A 25,482-nucleotide genomic window follows, 5' to 3' on the forward strand; every position below is an offset into this window, starting at 1 on the left:
TTTTCTCTTTGTAGAATTCCAACAAAGCAGTTCTGTAGGTTTGAAAGATATTTGCCTGTTCATTTTAGATTTCCTATCTTGTGTTTAATCAGTGCAGTGATTACAATAGTGATAAAGAATATTACAGTTCTGTGCTCAAAAAACCTAGATTAAAATCAACAATGAATCGAGTGTGAATATGTGCCAGGCACTGAAGTGGCTGCTGAGGCTTCTATATTTTCAGGAATAAACTTGTCTGAATGGACTTGGGTGGGAGTACGTTTATAAAATACAAAAGACAAAACAGTGATGTGAGTGTTAATTTATTTTGATTTTTCCAAGATTTATTGAAGTATACAAATGACAAATACAAAATGTATCTACTTAAGGTGTACAATGTGATGTTTTGATATACATGTAAATTATGAAGTGAGCACACTTAAGCTAATTAACATATCCATCACCACATATGGTTACCCTTTTGTGTGTGTGTGTGTGTGTGTGTGTTGAGAAAACAGTATCTACTCTCTTAGCAAATTTCAAGTATACAACAGAATATTATAACTGTAGTCACCATGCTGTACATTTGATATCTAGAATGTATCCATCCTACCGCTTTTGACCCTTGAACCAACAGCTCTCCATTTTCCCCACCCTCAGCCCCATATCTGTTATATACATATAATAAAATAACAGAACAGAAAGTTTACAAGATAAAGGCTATGGCCTTTGACATCTGCCCTCACTTTCTGATTGACATGTGAGTGGAGGTGCTCACAGAATTGCCCTGGAAAGAAGGGAAGCTACTTCCTGATCTCACAGCCACTTGAGACATTGTTACCAGAAGAGCAGGGATGTGACTCTAATAGACTTGGGAGATCTAGACAAGAAGAGACTAGAAAATATTTACACAAGGCCAAAGCAGATTCCCATTTGAAGGTCTGAATTATTTCCTAATAAGGAAACGGTGAACTCTCATGTTTCTTAACATGCTTGAGCACCTCAAAATATACAAAGTATTATTCTTAAGAGTAAGATATCAAAATAAGAGAATGAGTCATATTATCACCTACAATATAAAACTCTCTACCTAATGTATTGAAACATGAACCCAAAATAATAAGTATAGCTTTGGGATAAACAACAAGAGTGTTTACTTTGGCCGGGCGCGGTGGCTCAAGCCTGTAATCCCAGCACTTTGGGAGGCCGAGACGGGTGGATCACGAGGTCAGAAGATCGAGACCATCCTGGCTAACACGGTGAAACCCCGTCTCTACTAAAAAATACAAAAAACTAGCCGGGCGAGGTGGCGGGCGCCTGTAGCCCCAGCTACTCCGGAGGCTGAGGCAGGAGAATGGCGTGAACCCGGGAGGCGGAGCTTGCAGTGAGCTGAGATCGCGCCACTGCACTCCAGCCTGGGCGACAGAGCGAGACTCCATCTCAAAAAAAAAAAAAAAAAAAAAAAAAAAAAAAAAAGAGTGTTTACTTTGACTTAGCACATTTGAAAAATTTTTAAATATTGTAGTATTGTAAGCCTTAGTGTGATACCTGCATATTCACATTGTGCTGCGTTTCTCAAAAGCAATCCTGGTGTTCAGGTTTTTGTCTTCACAAAGCACTTGTGTTGGACAAATATGCCTATTGAGTATAATTAAGATAATCTGACCCAAACAAACAAATATACAGATAGACAAAAATGTATTAACACTGGACACCAACCAAAGAGGAAGAACTGCAAAATTTATGGCCTTAATTTAAGCTTCTTATGGCCTATATCATAACCAGGCTCTGGTTATGATATACCAGAGGGTCATACCCTCTGAGGGTAATTCCCAGTTGTGGGTAGTAGAGACTGTTATAGATGGAGCTCAAACAGAGAGAAGCAATATTATTGTGCCAAGGAGACTGAGGTTAGCGTTTGAGCCTGAGACAGTGGTAAGAAATTGAAAGGCACGATCTTAGAGAGGAGTCACAGAGAGTGGAACTTCCAAGTCTCTTCTTAAAATGCCCAACTGTTTTGTTGTTGTCTAAACTTCACATGCACAAGACAGAAATCCAAGTAACTTAGTCAAAAATGTTGTCAAGAAGTCTAAGGAAATGAACAGAAATTTAATTAGGAGGAAACAGAAATTAGAATTCAATCCTCCACCAAGTTAGTGTGAATTTGAGAGTGTTTCAAACGTTCTGTAGATCTCAAGCAGGGACAAGTTCTAGACGTAATGAAACACCTGAACTATTTCTACCTTAACATAAACTCTTTATGAACAGAAATAGCGATGAAACAAATTGGATGAAATATTGATAATCAGTGAATCTGGCTAAAGAGTGTACAGAAGTTGGCAGAATTTGAGTGACCCGCCTATAAGATTGAAAAAGGTAAGTTATCAGAAATACACAGGCATATTGATTGGGATGATATTTAATCTTTAGGTTATTTTACACTCCTCTATTTTTTTATTTATTTGTTTTGTTATTTGAGACAGGGTCTCACCCCGGTTGGAGTACAATGGTGTGATCTTGGCTCAAGCAATCCTCCCACCTCAGCCTCCCTAATAGCTGAGACCAGAGGCTCAGGACACAACACCAGTCTAATTTTGTGTATTTTTGGGTAAAGATGAGGTTTCGCCATGTTGCACAGGCTGGTCTTGAACTCCTGAGCTCAAGTAGTCGTCTAATTTTATGCATACTTTATTTCTCCATTTATTGCCTCCTTTTATGTTTCTAGCATTTTTAATTATTGAACATCTTATTATGCATACTGGCCACTTGGATATCATCTTTTGTAAAATATCTATGAAGTCTTTTTGCTCTAATTTATATCTTCTTTTATCTTTTTCTCATCAATTTATAAATATTTGTATATATAAAATATTTTGTCATCTGTATTATTGTATGTATTATATTTATTACAATTATTTTCACTTATTTACAGATATATTATTTGTTTATACTACTAAATGAAGATTTCAGAATCTATAATCTAAGAGCAAAGAAAGAGTCTAATATAATCACAGTATTATTATAAATTTAAATTAAAGAATTTTAACCATAGAATTATATTCCACATTAGAAGAAACAGTCCATCTTCAAATATGTCCATTGTTCTAGTAATGCCATTATGGCAATTCCTCACTTAAATTCAAGATTCAATGCAAGATTATACATTTTCTTAAATAGGCATTTCATGTTAGTTTCTTTACTCTCAAACACTTTCTCAGACTAATGGAAACTGACAAGATAATTTTATGAAAATCTGAAGGACTTTGAAAGTCACAGTGATCTTCTAAAGGAGGACTACAATTGGGGAACTTACATAACCAGACTGACAAATAAAACCATAATGCTTCAATAATTAAACCAATTTGGTATTGACATCAAATATAACTGACCCTTTTTTTAAATAACAATAAGTAACATTCTACAAATTACATTAAAATTTTATATAGAGATATATATATGTATGTGCATGTATATATACATAGCACTAAATAATAACCAGGAGTGAACAAAGACTGGAAAGATTACAAGCAAACAGGGCATAAAGTGAATTCTACATTAATTTCTTTGAGGGAATACTTCATTTCATGTGTCATGTAAAACATGCAGTTTAAGAACTAAGGGTCAGGATTCAAGGCTGCCGTATTGGTTAACAATTGAGAGGAGAAAGATCCAGGAATGGAGGAAGCCACAGAGGAGGTTGCCCTAAAACTGGCATACACATGCATGACTTCTAAACTGAACGTGTATACAGTAAGACACGAGTAAGAGCTGAGAGAGATTTGAAGCATTTCAGATACTGAGAAGAAGTGTTTAAAATTCAAGTTCCTTTTAGGTAGACATATTTGGTAAACACTTTGGGATTTCCAGTGAAACATTAGTAGTGTAATAACTTAAGAGTAAGGAAGCTGTACTAAGAAGGGTTATACTACAGGACTCAGGGAATAAACAAAATAATAGTCTGCCTAGAAATTTCTAAAATCAAACCTACACAGGATCAAAGTAACATCCAGTGCAATTTTACTGCCTGCTGGGATGAAACTCAACACTGTTTAAAGCAAAATAATAGAATTTCTGTAATGTGTTATTCACAATGTCTAGTATATAATCTAAGCTTTCTAGAGATTAAAAAGCAGAAACATTCTAACACATAATAAAAAAAAGGTAGTGAATAAAAATAGACTTAAAGAAGACTCTGATATTGAATTTAATGGGACAAAGACTTATAAATAATTGCTTTCAAAATATTGAAGAATTCATAGAGCATACTAAAATAATGGGAAAGTACATGAGAAATGTCCTAAAGTTTGTAAAAAATATAATAGATAATAAAGGAAACCCAGAACTGAAAATATAATAACTGAATTAAAAACGTATAATGGTAGATTAGGCACAGAAACATAAGAAACAATAAATCTGAAAATAAATTTTCCAAATTTAAGCACAGAGACAGTATTATATTAACCAAAAATAGTTTCCAAAGATGAGACAATATGAAATGCCCTGAAATATTTGTATTTGAAGTGTTCAAAAGGAAGATATAATGAACACAAAAATAACTTTTTAAAAAAATGGCCATTTAATTTTAAATATCAGATGAAAAACAACTCACTGATCTAAGGAGGCCAGTGAATTCCAAACAGGATAAACAAAAATCACACCTAGGTATCAAATTAAGAATAGTGAAAGCAAAGCTATAAATATAACTTTAAAAGAAGCCAGAAAAACATACATATTACATATAGGGCAGCAACAGTAAGAATAATGGCTAATTTTTTATTAAAAGTAATAGAATTCACAATACAATGTAACAATAATTTTAAGTGCTAAAAGGAAAATAACTGTCATATTAACCCACAGTTTTATATCCAGTTAAAATATTTTTCAAAAATGAAAATTAAATAAAGATATTTCAAATAACAAAAAGCTAAGAAAACTTGTTTCCAGTAAACCCACACTACAAGTAATGCTAAAAGAATCCTTCAAGTTGAAGGCAAATGTTGTCACACAGAAATTCTGAACTATAGATAAGAATAAAAAGCACTGACTAGACATTTTTATATAAATTAATATAAAAGATTACCCTTATTTCTAAAGGTTTTAAGTAAATAATGAATTGTTTAATAAGCATTAACAATGCATTGTGCAGTTTACAATATATACAAGAAAAATATATTACAAAAATAGAATAAAGTCTTGCAAGATAAATTATATTATTGTAAGATGAGTGCATTAAATGCTAAAACATACGTTATTAATTCAATTTATACTGTAACAAATTAAGAATGAATCTTGAGATGTCTTAAATACATACTAAAAACATAAAAACACAAAGAAGTATAGCTAAGAATAGCCAATAAAGAGCATAAACATAGGTGTTTAAACAAATACTTAACTGTTCCAAAAGATGATAGACAAAAACGTAAAACAAAACAAAACAAAACAAAAAACAGAAACAAAGCTGTAAAGAACAACTAGGGGGAACAGAAAACAAGAAAATGACAGACTTAAATCCAAATATATCACTAATGGCATTATATATGAATGAGTTTAAGCCAATTAAATGTCAAACATTGTCAGACTGCACAAAAAGAATAAACCAACTCTGACCTCTTTATATGACAATAAATCTTTACAGCTGGATTTTTAATAGAATTATACAGAGAGGCTGAGAGCAAAAGAATGATAAAAGTTAAACCACACAAGCACATTCATGAGAGAAGTTGTGTGGGTAAATTCTTAGCAGGCAAAGTTAACCCCAAGTAAGTAGAATTATCACAGATAAAGGGTGGTATTCATAAAGATGAAATATTTAATCAGAAATATAAAAAGATCATTAGATATGTATCTGATAACTGCATTAAAATAAATGAGAAAAAAATGACAGAGTTAAAGAGAAAATTTTTTAAATGGAGTATTTAAAACGCTTACTCCCAGGAAGAATTTGAATATGGAGACACAAAATATGGAATGCTAGAGAATTAAACAACACTATTGTCACATTTTTTTCTAAAATTCTTTTCCTAAGAATGCTATACCCAGCAAGTACGTAATAAACATTCAAGTATATAAGAAACATTTACCAAAGCAGTTTTAAAATGTAGTTTTGAAACATTTGTTGTTGGAAAACATTGAGGGAGTTGGAAATTTCCCAAAATAACCATGTACGAATATTTTCTCTTTTTTGTAGAAAAGAAAGGCCTCTTCTTAGATTTGCCTAGTCACTCACTTATTCACTATTATTGAACAGTTTTTTTGTGCATCTGTTTTTAACGTAAATATCTGGTATGATGAGTTAGTAATCACCTTCCTTGGAAATTCTGGCTGTGAATTAGAATATTTACTGAGTAAATTTTACTAAGCATACAGTCAATTGTCTATCTAAAGTGACTCCAATTACCTCAAAAAACTTGTTTAAAGAAAGTTAGATATTTTCACAATATTTTCCTGGCATTTTTTTCCATGAATACCACTACTGCTCCTATAAGACTCTTAGTATGAGTTATTAGGATTTGTAATGCAGAAATTATAAAAGATTTGCTTGAATACAGTTTGAATATTTGTGAATATCTGGTACAAATATCTGATGATCAGAAAAAGAAAACATGGCAGTTTCTAAACAAACAAACATGCGAACATTATTAATTTGGAGATGATTCTAGTGCAGAATTAAGCTAAATAGAGTTTACGTGTTAGGAATTCAGTCTATTGAGTCACAAAAAAATTGTCTACTTTTTTTGAATTGAGCCTATTAGCAGGTCTTTCTCACAGCAATGAGCAATAATAGCATTGCATTTATAATAGAGGAATTCTTTAAGATAAGGACAAATTAATCTTATTTACTACTATTTCTAGAACTTAACATAGTGCCCCACACTGTAGGTGTTCAGTTTTTTTCAAAATTAATTGAACAATAATATTACACAGGATTAAATTTCACATTAAAGTACAGTCACAACCAGACAAACAATGTAGCATAACTAATGCCCCACGTCGGTACATCGGTTTTTTGTTGGTGGAAGAGAAGTGGTATAAATTTTTGAAATGCCATTGGCTAATATGTACCCAGAACTTTAAAATTATTCCTATATTTCAATTTTGAGAATTCTCCCTCTAGTAATCTAGCCTTAACAAAGATAATTTATAATACATAATCATCCCTTGGTATCCGTGGGTGATTGGTTCCAGGAATCCCTGCAGATACCAAAATGTGCAAATGCTCAAGTCCCTATATAAAATGGTGTAGAATTTACATTTAATCGATGCATATCATTCTATTTACTTTAAATCATTTCTAGATTATTTATAATACCTAATACCCTCTAAATACAATGTAAACAATTGTTATACTATATTGTTTAGGGAATAATGACAAGAAAAAAGTCTGTACATTTTCACTGAAGGTGCAACAATCTTTTATTTTTCTCTGAATATTTTCAGTCTACTGTTGGTTGAATAAACATATGTGGAATCCACATATATGGAGAGCCAACTGTGCTAAAAATATCAGGTACAAAATTGGGGAGGCAGAGGCAGGTGGACCATGTTTTTATACATGTTTGCACATATAAAAGCAGAGAGCGTCTAAACAAAATATGTGGAAAATTTTGAATTTTGTGTGATTTTATATATGACATAATATGACATGGCTAATACTAACATTTTAACAATATGCCAAAACGTAGAATTGACAGAGAAAAACAAGATAAAACAGGTATGAAAACAATAGAAAATCAACAGTGTTAAAAATAAAACCAATAAATAGTTAGAAAAATATTTAGACAACTTACCCTTATCTTAGTGATATCATTATAAACATCTTCAATTTTTTAAAATTATTTTTAAATCTTATGTTCCTGGTTTTTAACAGGGAGCACATACTGCTTTTATAGTGACATCATAATCATCATAATTTATGGCCTTGTATGTAAAGAGTTTTCCCCATCCCTCTCTCCATACCCTGCTGAAGATAATGTCACTTCTGACATTTGTTGTTTCCCTCCCTCCGTCCCATCTTTTCTGATAAGTATATAAAGGTGGATTCAAACATCTGCAAGTTTTTCCCTCCCTCCCACCCTTCCTGGTTTCCTTCCTCCCTTCCTTCCTCCTTCCTCCCTTATTGATGAGTATATAAAGGTGCATTTGATCATGTGCAAGTTTAGAAGATGAGGAAGACTATGTTGGAATATTAGAAGTAGTTCAAAAACACTGAAATCAGTGGTGGAAGTGTAAAAAAAAATTAAACATACAACTTGGTAGCCATATTAAGAACCATTTTCCACCACAATTAATATTTTTAAATGGTTTCACAGTTATGAGAACCCTCTAATATAATGGAAATAAAAGAAAGGAATTGGAAGAACAACAAAGAGGAAGTTTGGCTTTGATGTACCATTTGTCAGAAAAAGGGAATATATTTCTGTAAATTTTTCTCTGCTTTTTCTATTTTTCATAAGGCCAATTTCTCAGGATTCAGATTAATAAAGAATAAAGAGTTTTAAAATAGTAGGTGACTATTAATTTTGAGTAAACCTATTATGTCAAAAATTTGGGGAAAGAAAATAAATCCAACACAGACTCAAAGCCCAAATGTCGCAGAATCTAGGAGACAACATAGAAGATATATCCAAATAATTGAACTTGTGCTATGAATAAGATTATTTTTTTTTTTTTTCTGAGGTGGAATTTTGCTCTGTCACCCAGGCTAGAGCCCAGTGGCGCGACCTTGGCTCACTGCAACCTCTGCCTCCTGGGTTCAAGCGATTCTCCTGCCTCAGCCTCCCGAGTAGCTAGGATTACAGGCACCACAACCACACCTGGCCAATACTTGTATTTTTTTTTAGTAGAGATGGGGTTTCACCATCTTGCCAAGGCTGGTCTTAAACTCCTGACCTCGTGATTTACCCGCCTCCACCTCCCAAAGTTTTAGGATTGCAGGTGAGAACCACCATGTCTGGCCTACGCATAAGATTTTAAGAGAGGATCTCATAGTTTTGAGGGATAATTCCAGCCAGGGAAAATGAAATGGGTTTTATGTAGGATTGTGCACAGAAGTTGTGGTAGGACATAGAGTGAACAACAACAACAACAAAAAACAGATATGAAATTATGAAGAAGTGTGTAAGATACACCCTGGGAGGGGGTCTGTGGATGTGATGAAAAAAAGGTCAGGTGTATGGAAGAAATATCATGTCGACTAGAACTCAGGTTACAAAGTTATGGGGAGACAGAACATGGGCTGGAATTTGCAAGAATACTAACGGACACTTTGAATTCAACTTAAGTGAATTTCAGTTATTTTTTTTAGAGGTATTTTTGTGCTAGAGATTGGGATTATTCAAGAGATATTGTATAAACTGCTTCTGATCATTAAAAAAAAACTATAAATAAAGTCAAGGAAAATATAAGTTTAGTGTGCTAAAGCAGTTGTCCAGCAAAGTGATTATAAAGTATTAGCAGTGAAAATTAAAAGACGGAGCTATATGTTAACAGTGAGTTTTTATAGAACTCAGAGCTAAACATGCCTCGGTATGCTGTCCTTAAAGTCTCGTCATAATGTTTAATTTTTTGTGTGTTCTGGGTTATAAACAACTAATGCATAAAGATAATTTTGGAGTATAATATATTTACAAATCAAAAGCAACTGCTCCATGTACTGCACCATAAGTAATGATACTTACAAACTTTCATTAACATATTTTACTTAGATTCTGGAAAACTCTGTGATATACTATAACAACTCATCAAAACTCTTTAAATAAATTTGAGAGTTTATTTCTGTTTCTAGTTTCTATTCCATCAGTTACTTGTACACCTCAAACTGCGATACCTGAAAAGCATAAGAAAAAATAACCTATTCAAGTACATTATTTTATATATACTTCAGCTATATATTAATATTTAGTGTACAAACCAGCATATGTAAATGTGAAACAGTGTCACTCCACCTTTTGATACACAATCAAATATAAAACAAACTCCTACCAATTTTTGTTAACTGTGTTTCCCGTTGCTTTAGGTAACATATAAACCAATTGTAACCATGAAGACAGAGTTCAATCGGCGGGGCGCAGTGGCTCACGCCTGTAATCCCAGCACTTTGGGAGGCCGAGGCGGGCGGATCATGAGGTCAGGAGATCGAGACCATCCTGGCTAACATGGTGAAACCCCGTCTCTACTAAAAATACAAAAAAGAATTAGCCAGACGTCGTGGCGGGCGCCTGTAGTCCCAGCTACTTGGGAGGCTGAGGCAGGAGAATGGAGTGAACCCGGGAGGTGGAGCTTGTAGTGAGCCCAGATGGCGCCACTGCCCTCCAGCCTGGGCGACAGAGCCAGTCTCCGTCTCAAAAAAAAAAAAAAAAAAAAAAAAGACAGAGTTCAATCTATGTAAAAATCCCTTTCCACTCTAGATTCTATTATTACACTCATGATTTCAGAATGGGATAACAAAAGTTTCTAAATTAAAATTATAAAGACTTGAGAGGTAACTCTGCAACAAAGGTACCTTATTTAATAGCAGCTACCTACAGGTGGCTCCTTAGCTCCATATTCCTTGCTCTGCACAAACAAGTGCTAAATACATATTTTTAAATTAAAATGTAATGGTCAATTAAGTTGATATTCCAAATTATTAAATGAATCTTCACAATTGTGAAAAATAAACACAATTTTATTCCTTTTAAAAAAATAAATACTATGTCTGCTGTGTCTGAGTATTGGGTTTCTCTTCATAAAATAAATGTGGTTTAACAACTAGATATTAAAATCAAATAGGTAAATTCTATTCAATTCTCAATACTAATTGGGATATAGTTATTGATTATTGATCCATGATAAGCAGGGATTATTCTGGACTTTGAACTTATGTATAACAAACTAAAGTGCTATAAAGATTCTCTAAAATAATAGTAGGGACATTTGCTATGCTTCTTGTTGTTAATTTCTCTCTTGAGCAGTATTACGATTCTACCTAAATAATTCAGTCACACTTGCCTATTCAAGTTATAGAGAAGCTAGATAACAATTATTATGACTTTGTTTTCTTCTTGAGTAACAATACAAAGTTTTCCTTATTACATAAAACAGTATTAGTAAATCTCTGATAGTTTCAGTCGAGAATGACCAACCAAATTTCAAATTGCATTATTGCAAAAAAACAAAAACTTGCTATATATTCCAACATTTCTGACTTTTCTCTGCTATATTTCAAATGTCTAAAATGCCATAACAATTCTGCAGTATTGCCTTATTAAAATTATCTTAATTCATTTTCTTACTCTTCTAATCCATTCTGAACAATGAAAGAAAACTAATTATTTCAGTTCTGTTCTTCCCCCATAACTGATTTGTACAAAGGCTTTTAACAGATTATTTACATTTCATGCTATATGTAAAAAAAACCCATCCTAGAATTCTGGACCTTTCACAGTGAAGGTCTAACTTTATACTATTAGACTAGCCTCTTTTTTTCTTTATTGTGCTATATACATGCAATTCCACCCTCTTAGATTTGTCCAGATGCACATATTTACAAAAATCTTTCTGGCTCCCTAATGACAGCCCTCTCCAAAATCTTAGAAAAGACCAGAAATTTGGAATTAAAGAAATCTTAATGACAATGCAAATTAACCCAACAAGAATCTGAGGGTTGGTAAGTTTAAACAACTTCTAAATTATAATAGTTACTGTGTGTCACAATTAGGACTAAATCTTGTAAGTTGCATGTTTGTGTGTATACATGTATATAATTTATTAAATTTTGCTGCACTACTTTATTTTTCTAAAACTGCTTTCTCTCAATTCAGGATCAAACCCAGTTTTTAACCTTTACCAATATGTCTTCCCAATTTTATGCAATTTTACAGCACTTGTAAATTAATATTTTCTATGATACCTAGCTTCCATAAAACTATAAAGAAACCATGGAGATTTCTTCCCATTAGAAGCTACTTAGCCCTTCCCAATCCTGGCGCAGGGTAAATACGACAGGCCTTTTCTTTACAGGGTATGCTACCAATGCAGTGGATCCTGGAAGACTAGATTGAGGTCTACCAGGGGAGACCAGAAACACTGTGGTCAAAAAGACAATCTGCGAGGTGCTCAAGAAGTTAAGTCCTTATCAGAATTCATATGTTTGAGTAAGTTTAGAGTTAAGGGTCCAGTCAGCCACTATATATGCAAATAAATAGTGATGTCAAAAACCAGAAAAGCAGGATAAAGAGAGTAAATACCCTTAATAACCTAGTATTAAGTATTAAGATGTGGTTGAAATCCAGCTCACTTTTATAATGAACTAGCTACGTGGTAATGGCATATCCTAGATAAGTCCCTATTAAAAAAACAGAAAGAGTTTTATTTTTTCTTTAAAAAGTAATATAAGTATTTTATTTTGCTGAGGTGTCTATTTCGTATACATATTATTTCCCATTGGAAACACAGAAATAGTTGACAGGTGGTTTTGGTTTCATTGTGTTAATTTTCCCCAAACATCTCATATTAAAATGAGTGTTCCATTTGTGGTTCATAACCCCATTGTCAAGAATAAATTGGCAAAAAAATCACACACCCTCACTTGTCCATGCATAAATCCAAAATGCCATTTTTCCAACACAAATGAAAAACAATTATGAAAAGTAATTAAACAAAACTATGCATGGATATTTCATAATTGTTTATGACAGATTATGGAATTAATTAAAAAAGGAAGCATGATTGTGCACAAAATTTTAAACCATAATGTATATTTAAAATGTGAGAGCAGGAATGGTGGTCAATCTAGAAATTAATTGATGTACACTCAATTTTTAGGGGAAGCATTTTTGTTTTCAGCTTAAAATAAATGCTTGCTGTAGAGCTGTAACTGCCTTAAGATTATGAGCATCTCTGTTATCTGTGGCTATTCTTCTGTATTTGTGAATCTCCAAGGAGAAAACTGTTTCTGTAAGGCCCTGTGACCTCAATGTGGCCTTTACACATTTCCTTGGAGAATCATAAGGCAATTTCACGTCCTTAGACAAAAACATTCGCTTGCTAAACTTGAATTTCCTGATGTTAGTTATTAACTGTAGTGTGAAAAGTGTTGTTAAATGAGGGATGCCTGAGGATGCCATATGATTAACCTGAGAAGAAATAACAGGCAAAAAGGAACCAGCAAGCGAACTGAATGGGGTGGAATGAGCATGACCTATGGAATTAGAAAAGATACATTTCAAAAGAAGAGAAAATAATAGTCTTCTGATAAAGGAGGCTGCATTTTATTGCCCCACACACATAAGGAAGAATTAGATCAAAATTTTGGCAATTTCACAGAGCAAATGTATTCCTGTTTTAAAAGGTACAAGCGTGACATTTGTGATATTAGATACTTGTGTGTGTGGTGTTTTTTTTTTTTTTTTTTCTTCCATTTTTGGCCTGATCTAATTTATGTGCCTGGTGTTGTCAGTGAGTCAAGCAATACGTAAACCATTACAGTCCCTCCAAGTACATATATGACATGACTCAAAAAAAAAAAAAAATTATGATCTGTAGACTGCTAGCATTTAAAACTGTTTTGTTGTAAAAATTTTAATATACCTCAGCAACGGGTGTAAACTGGGAATAATTATACTTAACAAATGAATTATCCTGCGTTTATAATAGTATGAATGTGATTGGTAAGGAAAAGGATGATAGATATATAGAAAATTATGGATGTCAGAAAGGTCATGCCACTAAAGAAAGAAAGTTAGAGAGATAATGAGTTAAAGAAAAAGAAGTCTCTAAACACCAATGAAAGAGAGGCAATGAATCTGCTTCCTCCAAATTGAACACAAGAAGAGATTTACATATTCTCTATTATTGAGTGCTTCTGATTGCTAATGAGCAAATTTGTTTCTGCTAACACAGAAGCATATCTTCTTAAAGATAGTGTCTTCTTTCTCTTTTTTTTAATCTTGTCTTTATCCTTCTGCCTTAAACACTTTTGTCTAGATTACAAGCAGGAAGCTCACCCTAGCTGATATTAAGAAATAGAAACATCTGGAAGTACTTTATTTCTCATGCACAGTATACTATTCCTAATTATGATAAACTATTTATCAACAGATTTCAAGGACAGTTTTGGTTAGATAATACACATACGATTAAATAATACCTAGCTGATTAATAATGAATCACATCCATCCACATATGACTTAGTAGTTTATGCTTATTATTGATATTGATTTACATTTAGAATCCAAATATGGCTCCTTGTTCTTCCCCACTAAAATAATTTGCAATATCACACCTTCTGAACATAATTAGTTAAATATTTTTAATAATCACTAGTGATGTGAAAAGTTGCTGTAAAAAATAAATAGCTGTCACTTTCAGCTTTTAGATTTCTCATACATAAATTCTTACCTTGCCTACATATTGTGTGTCAGTACCTGTGTACTCTTCCAATAAGAAGAACTGATTCCACATCCAGCCACGCTTGGTGCGATGTAGCATTTTGCCATCATCTTTTGTCAGACCCACTATCTTTTTGCTTGATAAATAACTGTTAGGTTTTTCTTGTAATAGGATGGTATCAACTGTATGGAACATATAGGTCCAGATGAGTAATGGTATACAATGGTAAGTCCTCATTATCTGAAACTTCAGCAGGTTGTCAAATTCAATGTATTGTTTGTTTTTCCTAGAGAGTAAAGAGAAAAAAATGGCTGTATTAGCTTGAGTTTCACTTTCCCAGAATGTGTATACTGAAAAACTTATTCCAGACATTATTTAAATTTTATTATGTACTATATGCACATTATATTTCTACATCAGCGAATGGTCATGAAAAACTCATTTATCACATAGATAAGTGGAAAGACATACAAAGCTCAAGTAGACTAAGCAGGAATTTAGCAGCTAATTTAAGATTACTATAAAACAATCAGATACGTATTAATATTTTTGTAATTTAAAACACTAAATATTTTGAAAAATAAGCTCTACAGTATACAAATTATCACAGCAAATGTTCCATAGTCCTTAAGACTAATAAAAGTAGAATATGTATTAGCATATACATACATATATGAAATTACATATTTTAAAGAGAACTTCTCATAATCCATCATTTTTAGTAAATGGTTTTTCTACTCTGCCCCCTATCTTCCTCTTTATAATCCTTCTCCTCCATCAGATTGAAATGTTGCCTCAAGGCAAATTATATGGTACCTAATATACTTAGGATTGTGTCTTGCAATACTTAGCACCATGTCGATGTTTTCCAATCAATAACTATTTTTCCAACAATTAATCTAGTAGGACACTCAAATTTATTTGAGACTGAGGAGTACATGCTCTAAATAAAAACATTTTACATGGTAATTAAGAACAAATTTATTTTCCAAAATAATAAGAAAAAATTAGTATACAAAGTTGATATTGCAAAATTAGATAACGCATGTTATGTATAAAGTAATCTGATCCAGAATTTTGAAATAATATCTCCCTGTTAATATAATAAGTTGATTATTCTTGTATGAAAGTCATAGTTCCTTTGATATTTCAGAATTAGTTTTATTTGTCATCAAATTGGTTTTAATTTGTATGATATTTAATTTAGAAGATGTGAGATGATAATGGCTATGATCTATTAAGCAATGGAAACCAATATCAAACTAGTAGGCAAAAAAGTCATTGGGTTATAAAATCAAATTAAGTGTGGAAAAAAAAATAACAAAAGGAGCAAAGAAGCACTTGGGCATTTCCTTATTATGAAAATTAGAATTAGGGGCTTGAGTATTATATTCTTTCGCTCTTCTCCGCCTCTCTCTCTCTCTCTCTCTCTCATTTTATCTCTCACCCTGACTAAACCTCCTCAACCTGAATAAATTGTGTGAGTGATATCTCCTGAACTCAGATTTAAAATCTTCAATTTTAGAAAGCAACTGATAGTCTTTTCTAATTGGAGTTTTAAAAATCCTGGGAAAGGGCTCCCATTTACCTGATTTAAGCCAGAAACCCAGTGTTGGACCAAGCATCTATGAATTCAGTAATGGGAATAACAAGGTATAAAGGTCAAATATAAGGATCTAGCTTGGATTTTTGCCTTACTATCTGTGATATTTTCAAATACCGACCTATATCACTTGGTCTTAATTGGTACCTGATCCACAAGGTGGTGTTGTTAATTGTATTTTAAACTTTTATCAATACAAAGTAATAGTCTTGTACATTACAATGACTTATTTTATTTTGAAGATAGCAAATCTGAGGCATGATGAATTTAAGTAACATGACAAAAGTCATACAGGTAATAAGTATTAGAGCCAGGTTTCAGATACACAGTCTTAAACACCATTTTTAATATAAGACAATGCCTGTAGAAGAGTTAGCACAGTGCTAGCACACAACTCAGCATATTAGCATTATCATCATGATCATCACAAGCATCATCATTATCACTGTCATCATCAAGCATGGTTGCCCCTACTATAGGCATAGAGATATGGGTCCAACTCAGCAGAAAGGAGAACGGTAAGTGACAGGTGGTATTATAGATTCTTACCATGGTCCAGAGCTACAGATTCTGTCCCACACATCTATGTACCTTAATTTCCATATCTATTATTTTAAAAACTGGTCACTCTTAGCTCTTAATACAAACATATGGTTACAAATACATGCTGCTCTTAATACATACATAGGGTTAAGCTCCAGAATTACAATAATCCAAAATTACACCATTTTTCAATGCCAAAATCTCAGGTTATGGTTATTAGCATCAGCCTTTATGTGGCTATTTGTAATCCTGTAAACTATGGCATAATTGGTAAATTTGACCACAGCCAATGTAAAACCCTGAATTAGATATCAGAAATTTACAATGTTAAATAATGCTTAGAAAAATGTGTAATGGAAGAATAACACCTAGTGGTCACTGGCCCAGAATACACCCCCTGTTTTGTAGCTCAATGATGCTGTAGTGGAAAATGAACAGTCAGAGAATCTCAAGGATAACTGTTATCTTATGTTGATACAACGAATTCCTTCATTGACCACACTGTTTACCCTGGTTTCTTCCCACTGGTAGAATTTGTTTTGATCATTGACCTTGCTTATAAGACTTGCCAGATAAATCAAAGGGTATTCTTTATTTCCTGGGGTCAGTTCTAACTATGATGCCCATTTTGTGTAGAACATAGGCCTTTGAGCGGAACAATGTAGTTTTATTAGATGACACAAGAGACAGGCAGGTGCTAGTATCCCATAGGCGTTTATAAACTACAGTAAGAAATTCTCATTCATTTTCGGTGCGATTGAAAGCAGTTGGAAGATTTTAACATGATATGTTTAGAAAACATCAATCTGGCACAGACTAGAAAATAGGTTAGAGGGCAGGAAAGGGATTTGGTTAAGAGAGAGATCAGTTAGGGTCTATTACCCTAGTCCAGTAAGAGATGATTAAGGCATATAGAGAAGTGATTTGAAGTAGACACTGAAACGCTGCTCAGATTCCCTTTCATCCTTTAATGTGGCCACGCACCAGCACTACATACACTACAATTTTTCTATGCCTTTGCTTATAATGGTCTGCACCTGCAACTGTCTTTGAACAAGTTCCCTTGGCTACTGGAACCACTTTGCCCACATGCACAGGATGTGTAATGTGCCTCCAAGTTTACAAACATCTATAATATCCCATTGCCAGTATGTAACAGGTGCCGACGTATGAAACCCAACATACTATTTACATTCTAGAGCTTTCCTACAGAATCGTAATGAAGCTGGGATTTTGATGCCTTTGTTTGGCTTCTTTTCCATCCGTGTCCTATTACTCCAATTAATCCTGCAATTCCTTACCTAGAACAAAATTTTCAACCAATAAATTACACAAAAATCCTTGTCTCAGGGTTTGTTTCTGGGAAATCAGACCTAATATGTGGATCTAATTCACATACGTAGATATTCAAAAACATAGATAATATCATCTTATATATTGGTTATGAGGGGTGAAGAAAAAATAAATATAACTTCTAGATTATTTATGAACTAGGTGGATGACTGAGTGATTTCTTGAGTGTCATTTATATCAGGAGAAAAGCAGATCTATTGGAAAAATGAAGAATCCATTCTTTTCTTATTCTTGGTCAAAATAAAGAAGTAATTTTTATACTTCTCTCACTAACACTATTTGGGCATAATTAAAAATAGGGAACAAAGTGGTTCTAATGATTTTATACTATAACTTGAATATGTACTCACACATATATATATATTACATATACATATGGATACATATACAGATAAATATATAAACGCATATGTACAAATGTATGTATGTATCATCAGGCATTGGATTCACATAAGCAGCACGCAACCTAGATCCCTCGCATGCGCAGCTCACAATAAGGTTTGCACTCTAATGGGAATCGAATGCTGCTGCTAATCTCACAAGAGGCAGAGCTCAAGTGGTAATGCTCTCCTGCCTGCTGCTCACCTCCTGCTGTGCAGCCTTGTCCCTAACAGACCATGGACCAGTACTGGTCTGCAGACTGGGGGTTGAGAGACCTTGCTCAAGGTGATAATAATAGGAATGGAGCCATTGGGAGCTGATTATGTCATAGAGGTAGAGCTCTTATGAATGAGATGGTGCCCTTGTAAGAGACATGAGAGGGATCTTTTGCCTTTTGACCATGTGAAGACACAGCAGAACAATGGCCATCTATGAACCAGCAAACTGACCCTCACCAGACACTAAATCTGCCATGCCTTGCTTGATGTTAGACTTCCCAGGCTTCAGCACTGTGAGAAATAAATTTCTGCTGTTTGTAAGCCACCTAGTAAACCATAATTTGTTATAGCAGCACAAACTAAGATTAGTACCAGAAGTGGTTTGCTACTATAACAAATATCTAAAAATGTGGAAGTGGCTTTGGAACTGGGTAATAATAGGTAAAAGCTGAGGGAGTTTTAAGGTGCATGCTAGAAAAAGTCTGCATTACTGTGAATAGATCATTAAGGATGATTCTGGTGAGGTTACAGAAAGAAAAGAGAACAATCGAGAAATGCTTAATCTTCTTGAAGAATATCTAAATAATGGCCAGGCGTGGTGGCTCAAGCCTGTAACCCTAGCACATTAGAAAGCTAAGGCAGGTGGATCATCTGAGGTCAAGAGTTCGAGACCAGCCTGATCAACATGGAGAAACCCTGTCTCTACTAAAAATACAAAATTAGCCTGGCATAGTGGCGCATGCCTGTAATCCCAGCTACTCGGGAGGCTAAGGCAGGAGAATCGCTTGAACCCAGGAGGAGAAAGTTGCAGTGAGCCGAGATCATGGCATTGCACTCCAGCCTGGGCAGCAAGGGGTGAAATTCCGACTCAAAAAAAAAAAAAAAAAAAAGAATGTCTAAATAACGTGGTAACATGGAACAGAATGTTGATAGAAATATGGACAGTAAATGTCATTCTAATGAACTTCCAGATGGAAACGGGGAACATGTTATTGGAAACTTGAGAAAAGGGTATCCTTGTTATAAAGTAGAAAAGTACTTGGCTAAATTGTATTTATGTTCTAGTGTTTTACAGAATATAAAATTTGGGAGCAGTGAAATAGAATACATAGCTAAAGAGATTTCTAAGAAAATTGTTGAAGGAGCATCTTGGCTTCCCTTGAATGCTTATAGTAAAATGTGAGACACAAAAATTACTTAAAATGGAATTGTTTAGCAAGAATGAAGCAAAGTTAAAAGATTTGAAAAATTTTCAGGCTCTTCATATTACAAAAATGAGAAAATGTTTGAGAGAGAATACTAAAGGTGTGGCTAAGTGTCTTTTGATAAAGGTGTTAGTAGGGATGTGAACCATAGATTTAGTATGACACCCCAGGAAGAAAGCTGCCAGTTTGGACTGAAGAAGAAGGATATGGGAAAGAATGAAAGAAAGTTGATGGATTTCTTGGATTGTGTAGGCCAGCTCCATACAGTTATTCAGCTGAAAAAAAAAAAGAACTATTATTCAAGACAAGAGAAGAATGACTTCAAAGATAATTCAGGTATGTGTTGTTGGTTTCAAGGGCGGGACCATTGCCTCACTTTCAACATGCCAGATGGTTTTTTCATAGGGTTTCAGGGTGGGGGTGATCACCCAGAACCATGGGGATGGGACTGCTATGCCAGGAGATTCAGAAAGTGAGACTACTGCCCCAGTGGACTTGGACTGCAGAGCACTAAGCCAAAGAGAATTATTCTCAAGGCTTAGGATCTCATGGAGTTTGCCTTGTTGGGTTTTAAATTTTCTTTGCACCTGTCATCCTTTCCTTCTTTCCTATTCCTCCCTTTTAGAATAAGTGTATTTATCTTATCATTGCTTATCACATTACTGTATTTTGAGAGTACATTGCTTGCTTGTAATCACTGGTTCATATGCAGAGAAAAATTTTACTCTGGATAAATAATACCTGTGTCTCATCCATATCTTATTTACATGATATTAGATGAGATTTTGGACTTTAGACTATAGAGTCGATATTGGAATAAGTATAGACTTTGGGGGCTATTGGGATGAAATGAATGTGTTTTATATGTGAAAAGGACATGACTTGGGGGGCAACTAGGGTGGAATATTATAGACTAAATATTTGTGGCCCACGAAAATTCATATGCTAAAATCTTAACCCCCAAATTGATATTATTAGGAGGTGGGGCCTTTAGAAGATACTACGGTTAGATTAGATCATGAGAGTGGAGCCTCTAATGATGAAATTAGTCCCCTTAGAAGGACATGAAGGTACCTGAGCTTTTCTTTTTTTTCTCTCTCTCTTGGCTATGTGAAGATACAATGAGAAAATGGTTGTCTGTAGACCAGAAAGGGTGCTCTCATCAGACAGCAGACCTGCTGGTGCTTTGATCTTGGATTTTCCAGTTTCCAGAATTGTGAGAAATAAAAATTTGTTGTTTAAGCCACTTAGTCTGTGGTATCTTGATATAGCAGCACGGACTGACTAGAACAAAGTGATACTGCTCCATGTGCGCCCACCTGAAGACCTCCCATGTGCTTTAAGCACTTGTCCAATTCATGGACTCCTTCTTGCCTTTGCTCATGCTCTGACCTGGATCTATCTTATCTTGCTCATCTATAGCCATCTCCTCATTCCTTCAGTTTTTATATTATATTCTGTTTTGGAGGAAGTCTCTGAATAACCTTTTGAAAAATGTTTTACCCCGTTTTAGTCTCTATTGCTTTCTATTATACCATCCTTTCATTTCCTTCACATGATTTACCACAACTTTTATTATCTCTTTCATTTAATAGATTATATGCTTATTGACTTTTTCAACTAGTCTAAATGTAACACATATAGTGGTAAGTAGTTTGCTAATTATTGTGTCATGCATAAAAGTTATTGACATGTAGACTGCACTTAATATGTATTTGTAAAATTAATTGGTTAATTTATTAATGCCTAATATAAATAATTACTAATTTGAGCCTGGGATCATGTATGACATTGACTTAACATTCCAGTGCATAAACAAACTGATAGAGAAATAGAAAGAGTTGAACTGGGCGAAAATAGGCCTTTAGAAAACATTCAGGTTTTTTTCCCCCCTAACAAATGGGAAAAAATCTGCAGCGAGGTAGAGTAATTCTCAAAAAATTTGCATAGCATGAGATTCTGTATAAACTTCACAACATGATTGGTATAAATTACAAAATGTTTGCTTCAACTTTATAGTCCTTTGATGGTCTATCTTCTTTATTTTTCTCATAATTCTTTCTAAATTTATTTCTTATTTAGGGAACGTCAGTACAACTCTCTTGGGGCCAATTTAACACCTGTATATTCCTCTGCTTTTGGACAAAAGTGTACACCCAAAAGGATTTTCTGTTGTATTTTTATTTTAAAGATAGCAAGCTTTTTATCCTGTGGGATTTATTAAAAATTCTTCATATTATTATTCAATAGGAAAAAGCTGATTACTAAGTTTTCTATGCCTAATTATTTGTCAGCATTAAATGCTTTGCATTTTAATCACATTTTTGTTGATAAATAAATACTATCAGATATACTATAAAGTACAATGTTTTAAATGTGGTTCAACTTTAATTTTGTAATCAGGGAACTCACTCAAATCTTGTTAACTTTAAAAACTGAAATTAGTTTCCTTATTATTCCTTTACTCTCTTAATTATATTCCAATTATATCTTAGAAAAATGTCTATTAAATATTTGTATGTCAAAAAAGGTGCATTACTGTAATTAAATAGGATTTTCAGCATATAAAATACACATCTAAAATTAAATTATGTACTTTCTCCTCTCTATCGCTATACATATACAGTTGTAGAAGTTTGAACTCAGATAAGGTATTTGAATTATTCTAATCTTGTTCTTCAGACAAAGTTTCTCAGATGAAATGTACAAATAACACAAGTGTTTGTGATTAATTTTAATATTATAATACTATTTTGATCAATAATGAACTTTAACATACACTAATCTATTGATCTTGAAAATGCAAAACAAAACAAAACTGTGTGATACGGTCATGTAATTTAAATATTTTTTCAAATTATATTTCTTACGTTTGGATGGATGAAACAAATTATTTCTCATCACCCAATAATTTTGTGGTTTTGGAAAATGTCATACATATGTTGTTTGATTCCTAGATTCCTGTGATTTTTCCAATATTCTCTTTTGTCTCTCATACTATTTGGGGAGACAAGTCTTGACAGCTTAGGTAAGCAAATAACACATATATAAAGAACACAGTCTATAAATATAAGTAACACTAAAATGAGGTATCATCTAAAATCAAATAACTTTGAGGGATATATGCTTAAATTTATTTTTTCTTATTAATTAACAGTGGTTACATTTATTATATAACCATATATGTGCACATGTATAAATGCATACATATTTAATCATTAGTTTGTTAAGCTTAATATCTATATCTATATCTATATATCTTTATAGATTTATATATAGATATAGATATATCCATATGAATATCTATATTTATATCTATAGATATCTATATATAGATCTATATAGCTATCTATATCTACATGTATAGATAACAAAATTGATATAGATATCTCTATAGATATAGATATAGATATTCTTTTTAAAACCATTTACTGATTTTTTAATAACTCTGTGCCCAAGTACTGGCATGTAATTTGGTATACTACCTTTGTCCAAATTAATGGTGTAAAATTAGTTTAAAGAAAACAGAATTAGACAAATGAAATATGACCTGCCCCTTCATATAAGCAATCCTCGATGACTATTACCATCAAATGTCCAGCTTTAAAAATTCAGCTTTGTGCCTTCCCTAAGGCAAAAATTCTAGTATCAGAAAAGAAGCTCTTGAATGAGCTTTTGCTAATAGTCTATCAAAATAAAAATAGTAACATCATATATTATTAAATATATTGATATGTATGGAATATATGAAATGATAGAATATAAAGATTCAAAAAGAAGCCATTGCCAGAATATGAGAAAATTAACTGTTGTCTACAGTGATGTTGGAGCTAGTTTAATAAACAAGGATCAATTACTTTCTGAGATACGTGTGTGTATAAACATGGGTGTGTGTGTCTACACACATATATATATACATATATATTTATATATATATAAACAAGTCCACTTTCAATTTAAAGGATAGAAGTAAGCAATTTTTCTGACATTATTGGATTGACCCCTTGAATGAGAAACCAGGGAACTAAAAAATTGTATATGGTCTTCCATTGCAAAGATGTCTGTCTTGGAGATGGCCAAGATACTATTATATCTATTGAATTAATACAGCCTTAGAATAAAACAACACAAAGAAAAAACAGAAAATGGAGAGTGATATAATATTGGATATCTTTTAACTTGGACATATACCTTATGAGCAAATCATTCTAATCAGTGTCAGAGATGGAAAAACAACAGTTAGGAGAAAGCTGTCTATGGTCCTGACATGTTTAAGATTTTTGGCTAACAAAGTATCAGTGGTGGAGCAAGTAGAATTTGTTATTATCATAAACAAATATTTGTGTGTGTGTGTGTGTGTGTGTGTGTGTGTGTGTGTGTTTGAGATGGAATCTGCTCTGTCACCAGGCTGTAGTGCGGTGGTGGGTGGTGTGATCTCAGCTCACCACAACCTCTGCCTCCTGGGTTCAAGTGATCCTCCTGCCTCAGACTCCCGAGTAGCTGGGGCTACAGGCGCCCGCCACCACACCCAGCTAATTTTTGTATTCTTAGTAGAGACGGGGTTTCACCATGTTAGCCAGGATGGTCTCGATCTCTTGACCTCGTGATCCGCCCTCCTCAACTTACCAAAGTGCTGGGATTACAGGATTGAGCCACTGTGCCCGGTCGGTTAATGTTTTTAAATACTAGAAACTGTAGAAAAGGTTTTAAAGTTGGTATACCAAAAGATGTAATATGGAGCATGAAATTGGACTATAATAAAGCCAAGGGCATTCCACACCCAGCATATAAGCACAAGTCCATGTGTTAACACTTGCCTTTGAGCAATAAGAAACAACCAATGACCAACAGGTTTTCTATATACAACAGACTGGGGTCTGTGAACCCATAGAAAATCGGAGGAAAATAAAGCTTTACAAGGGAAGGAGCAATTAAGCTGATGTAAAATACAGAAGTATTCAGTTTCACCACATCCTACCATCTGAGTGGCCTTCCCTTAAGATTACAGAAGATTTTATGATGAATGAGTCAATATCATTAATATATTAAAAAGTTATTAAAAATGGGAACAAAATAAGATATGTATCTAGGTCTTTTAAAAATATACATGAGGCCAGGCGCGGTGGTTCACACCTGTAATCCCAGCTCTTTGGGAGGCCAAGGTGGGAGGATCACGAGGCCAGGAGATCCAGACCATCCTGGCCAACATGGTGAAACCCTGTCTCTACTAAAAATACAAATATTAGCTGGGTGTGGTGATGCGCACCTGTGGTTCCAGCTACTCGGGAGGCTGAGGCAAGGGAATCACCTGAACCCAGGAAGCAGAGGTTGCAGTGAGTCATGATCATGCCACTGCCCTCTAGCCTGGTGACAGGGCAAGACTCTGTCAAAAAAAAAAAAAAAAGGAAAAATAAATACGCATGAGCTGTAACATTCATTCTCCAAAGTTGATACAAATCATGCCATATGCAATGACTTCTTCTCTTCATACGAGGATAGCAGTGAGTTAACCAGAGACTCTTATTCAATAGAGATGGTGGCAGAAGAAAAAAAAGCAATAAATTTAATGGCAAATGTTACCAAGTGTTATGAATAAAAACAGAGAAAAATAATTTCCAAACTTATTATATAGTTACTGTAATCATGATAGCATGGTATTGCTGAAAGAACAGATGATAGGGTCATTGAATAGAATAGAGTCCAGAATTAGACCCACACAAATATTGTCAATTCTCATTTGACAAAGGGACAAAGGCAATTCAATGCAGAAAGAATAATCTTCTCAACAAATGGTGCTGAAAACACTGGGCATCAATATGCAAAAAAAAAA

General features: G+C 33.7%; 1 protein-coding gene across 2 annotated transcripts in view; it reads right to left on the minus strand.

Moving 5' to 3' along the window:
• Window positions 1-25,482, minus strand: part of CDH9 (cadherin 9) — a 169,786-nt gene that overhangs the window by 103,926 nt on the left and 40,378 nt on the right. Inside the window, exon 2 of one of the 2 annotated variants that reach the window (XM_033179264.1) lies at window positions 14,359-14,635. In XM_033179264.1, coding sequence (XP_033035155.1) covers window positions 14,359-14,586 — 228 coding nt within the window. In that variant the 5' untranslated portion in view covers window positions 14,587-14,635. Of the gene's footprint in view, window positions 1-14,358; window positions 14,636-25,482 lie in introns of those variants that run through there. The other variant, XM_033179265.1, reaches the window with a different exon arrangement.

The sequence above is a fragment of the Trachypithecus francoisi genome, unplaced genomic scaffold (assembly GCF_009764315.1).
Source record: "Trachypithecus francoisi isolate TF-2019V2 unplaced genomic scaffold, Tfra_2.0 Lachesis_group2, whole genome shotgun sequence".
Lineage (NCBI taxonomy): Eukaryota > Metazoa > Chordata > Mammalia > Primates > Cercopithecidae > Trachypithecus > Trachypithecus francoisi.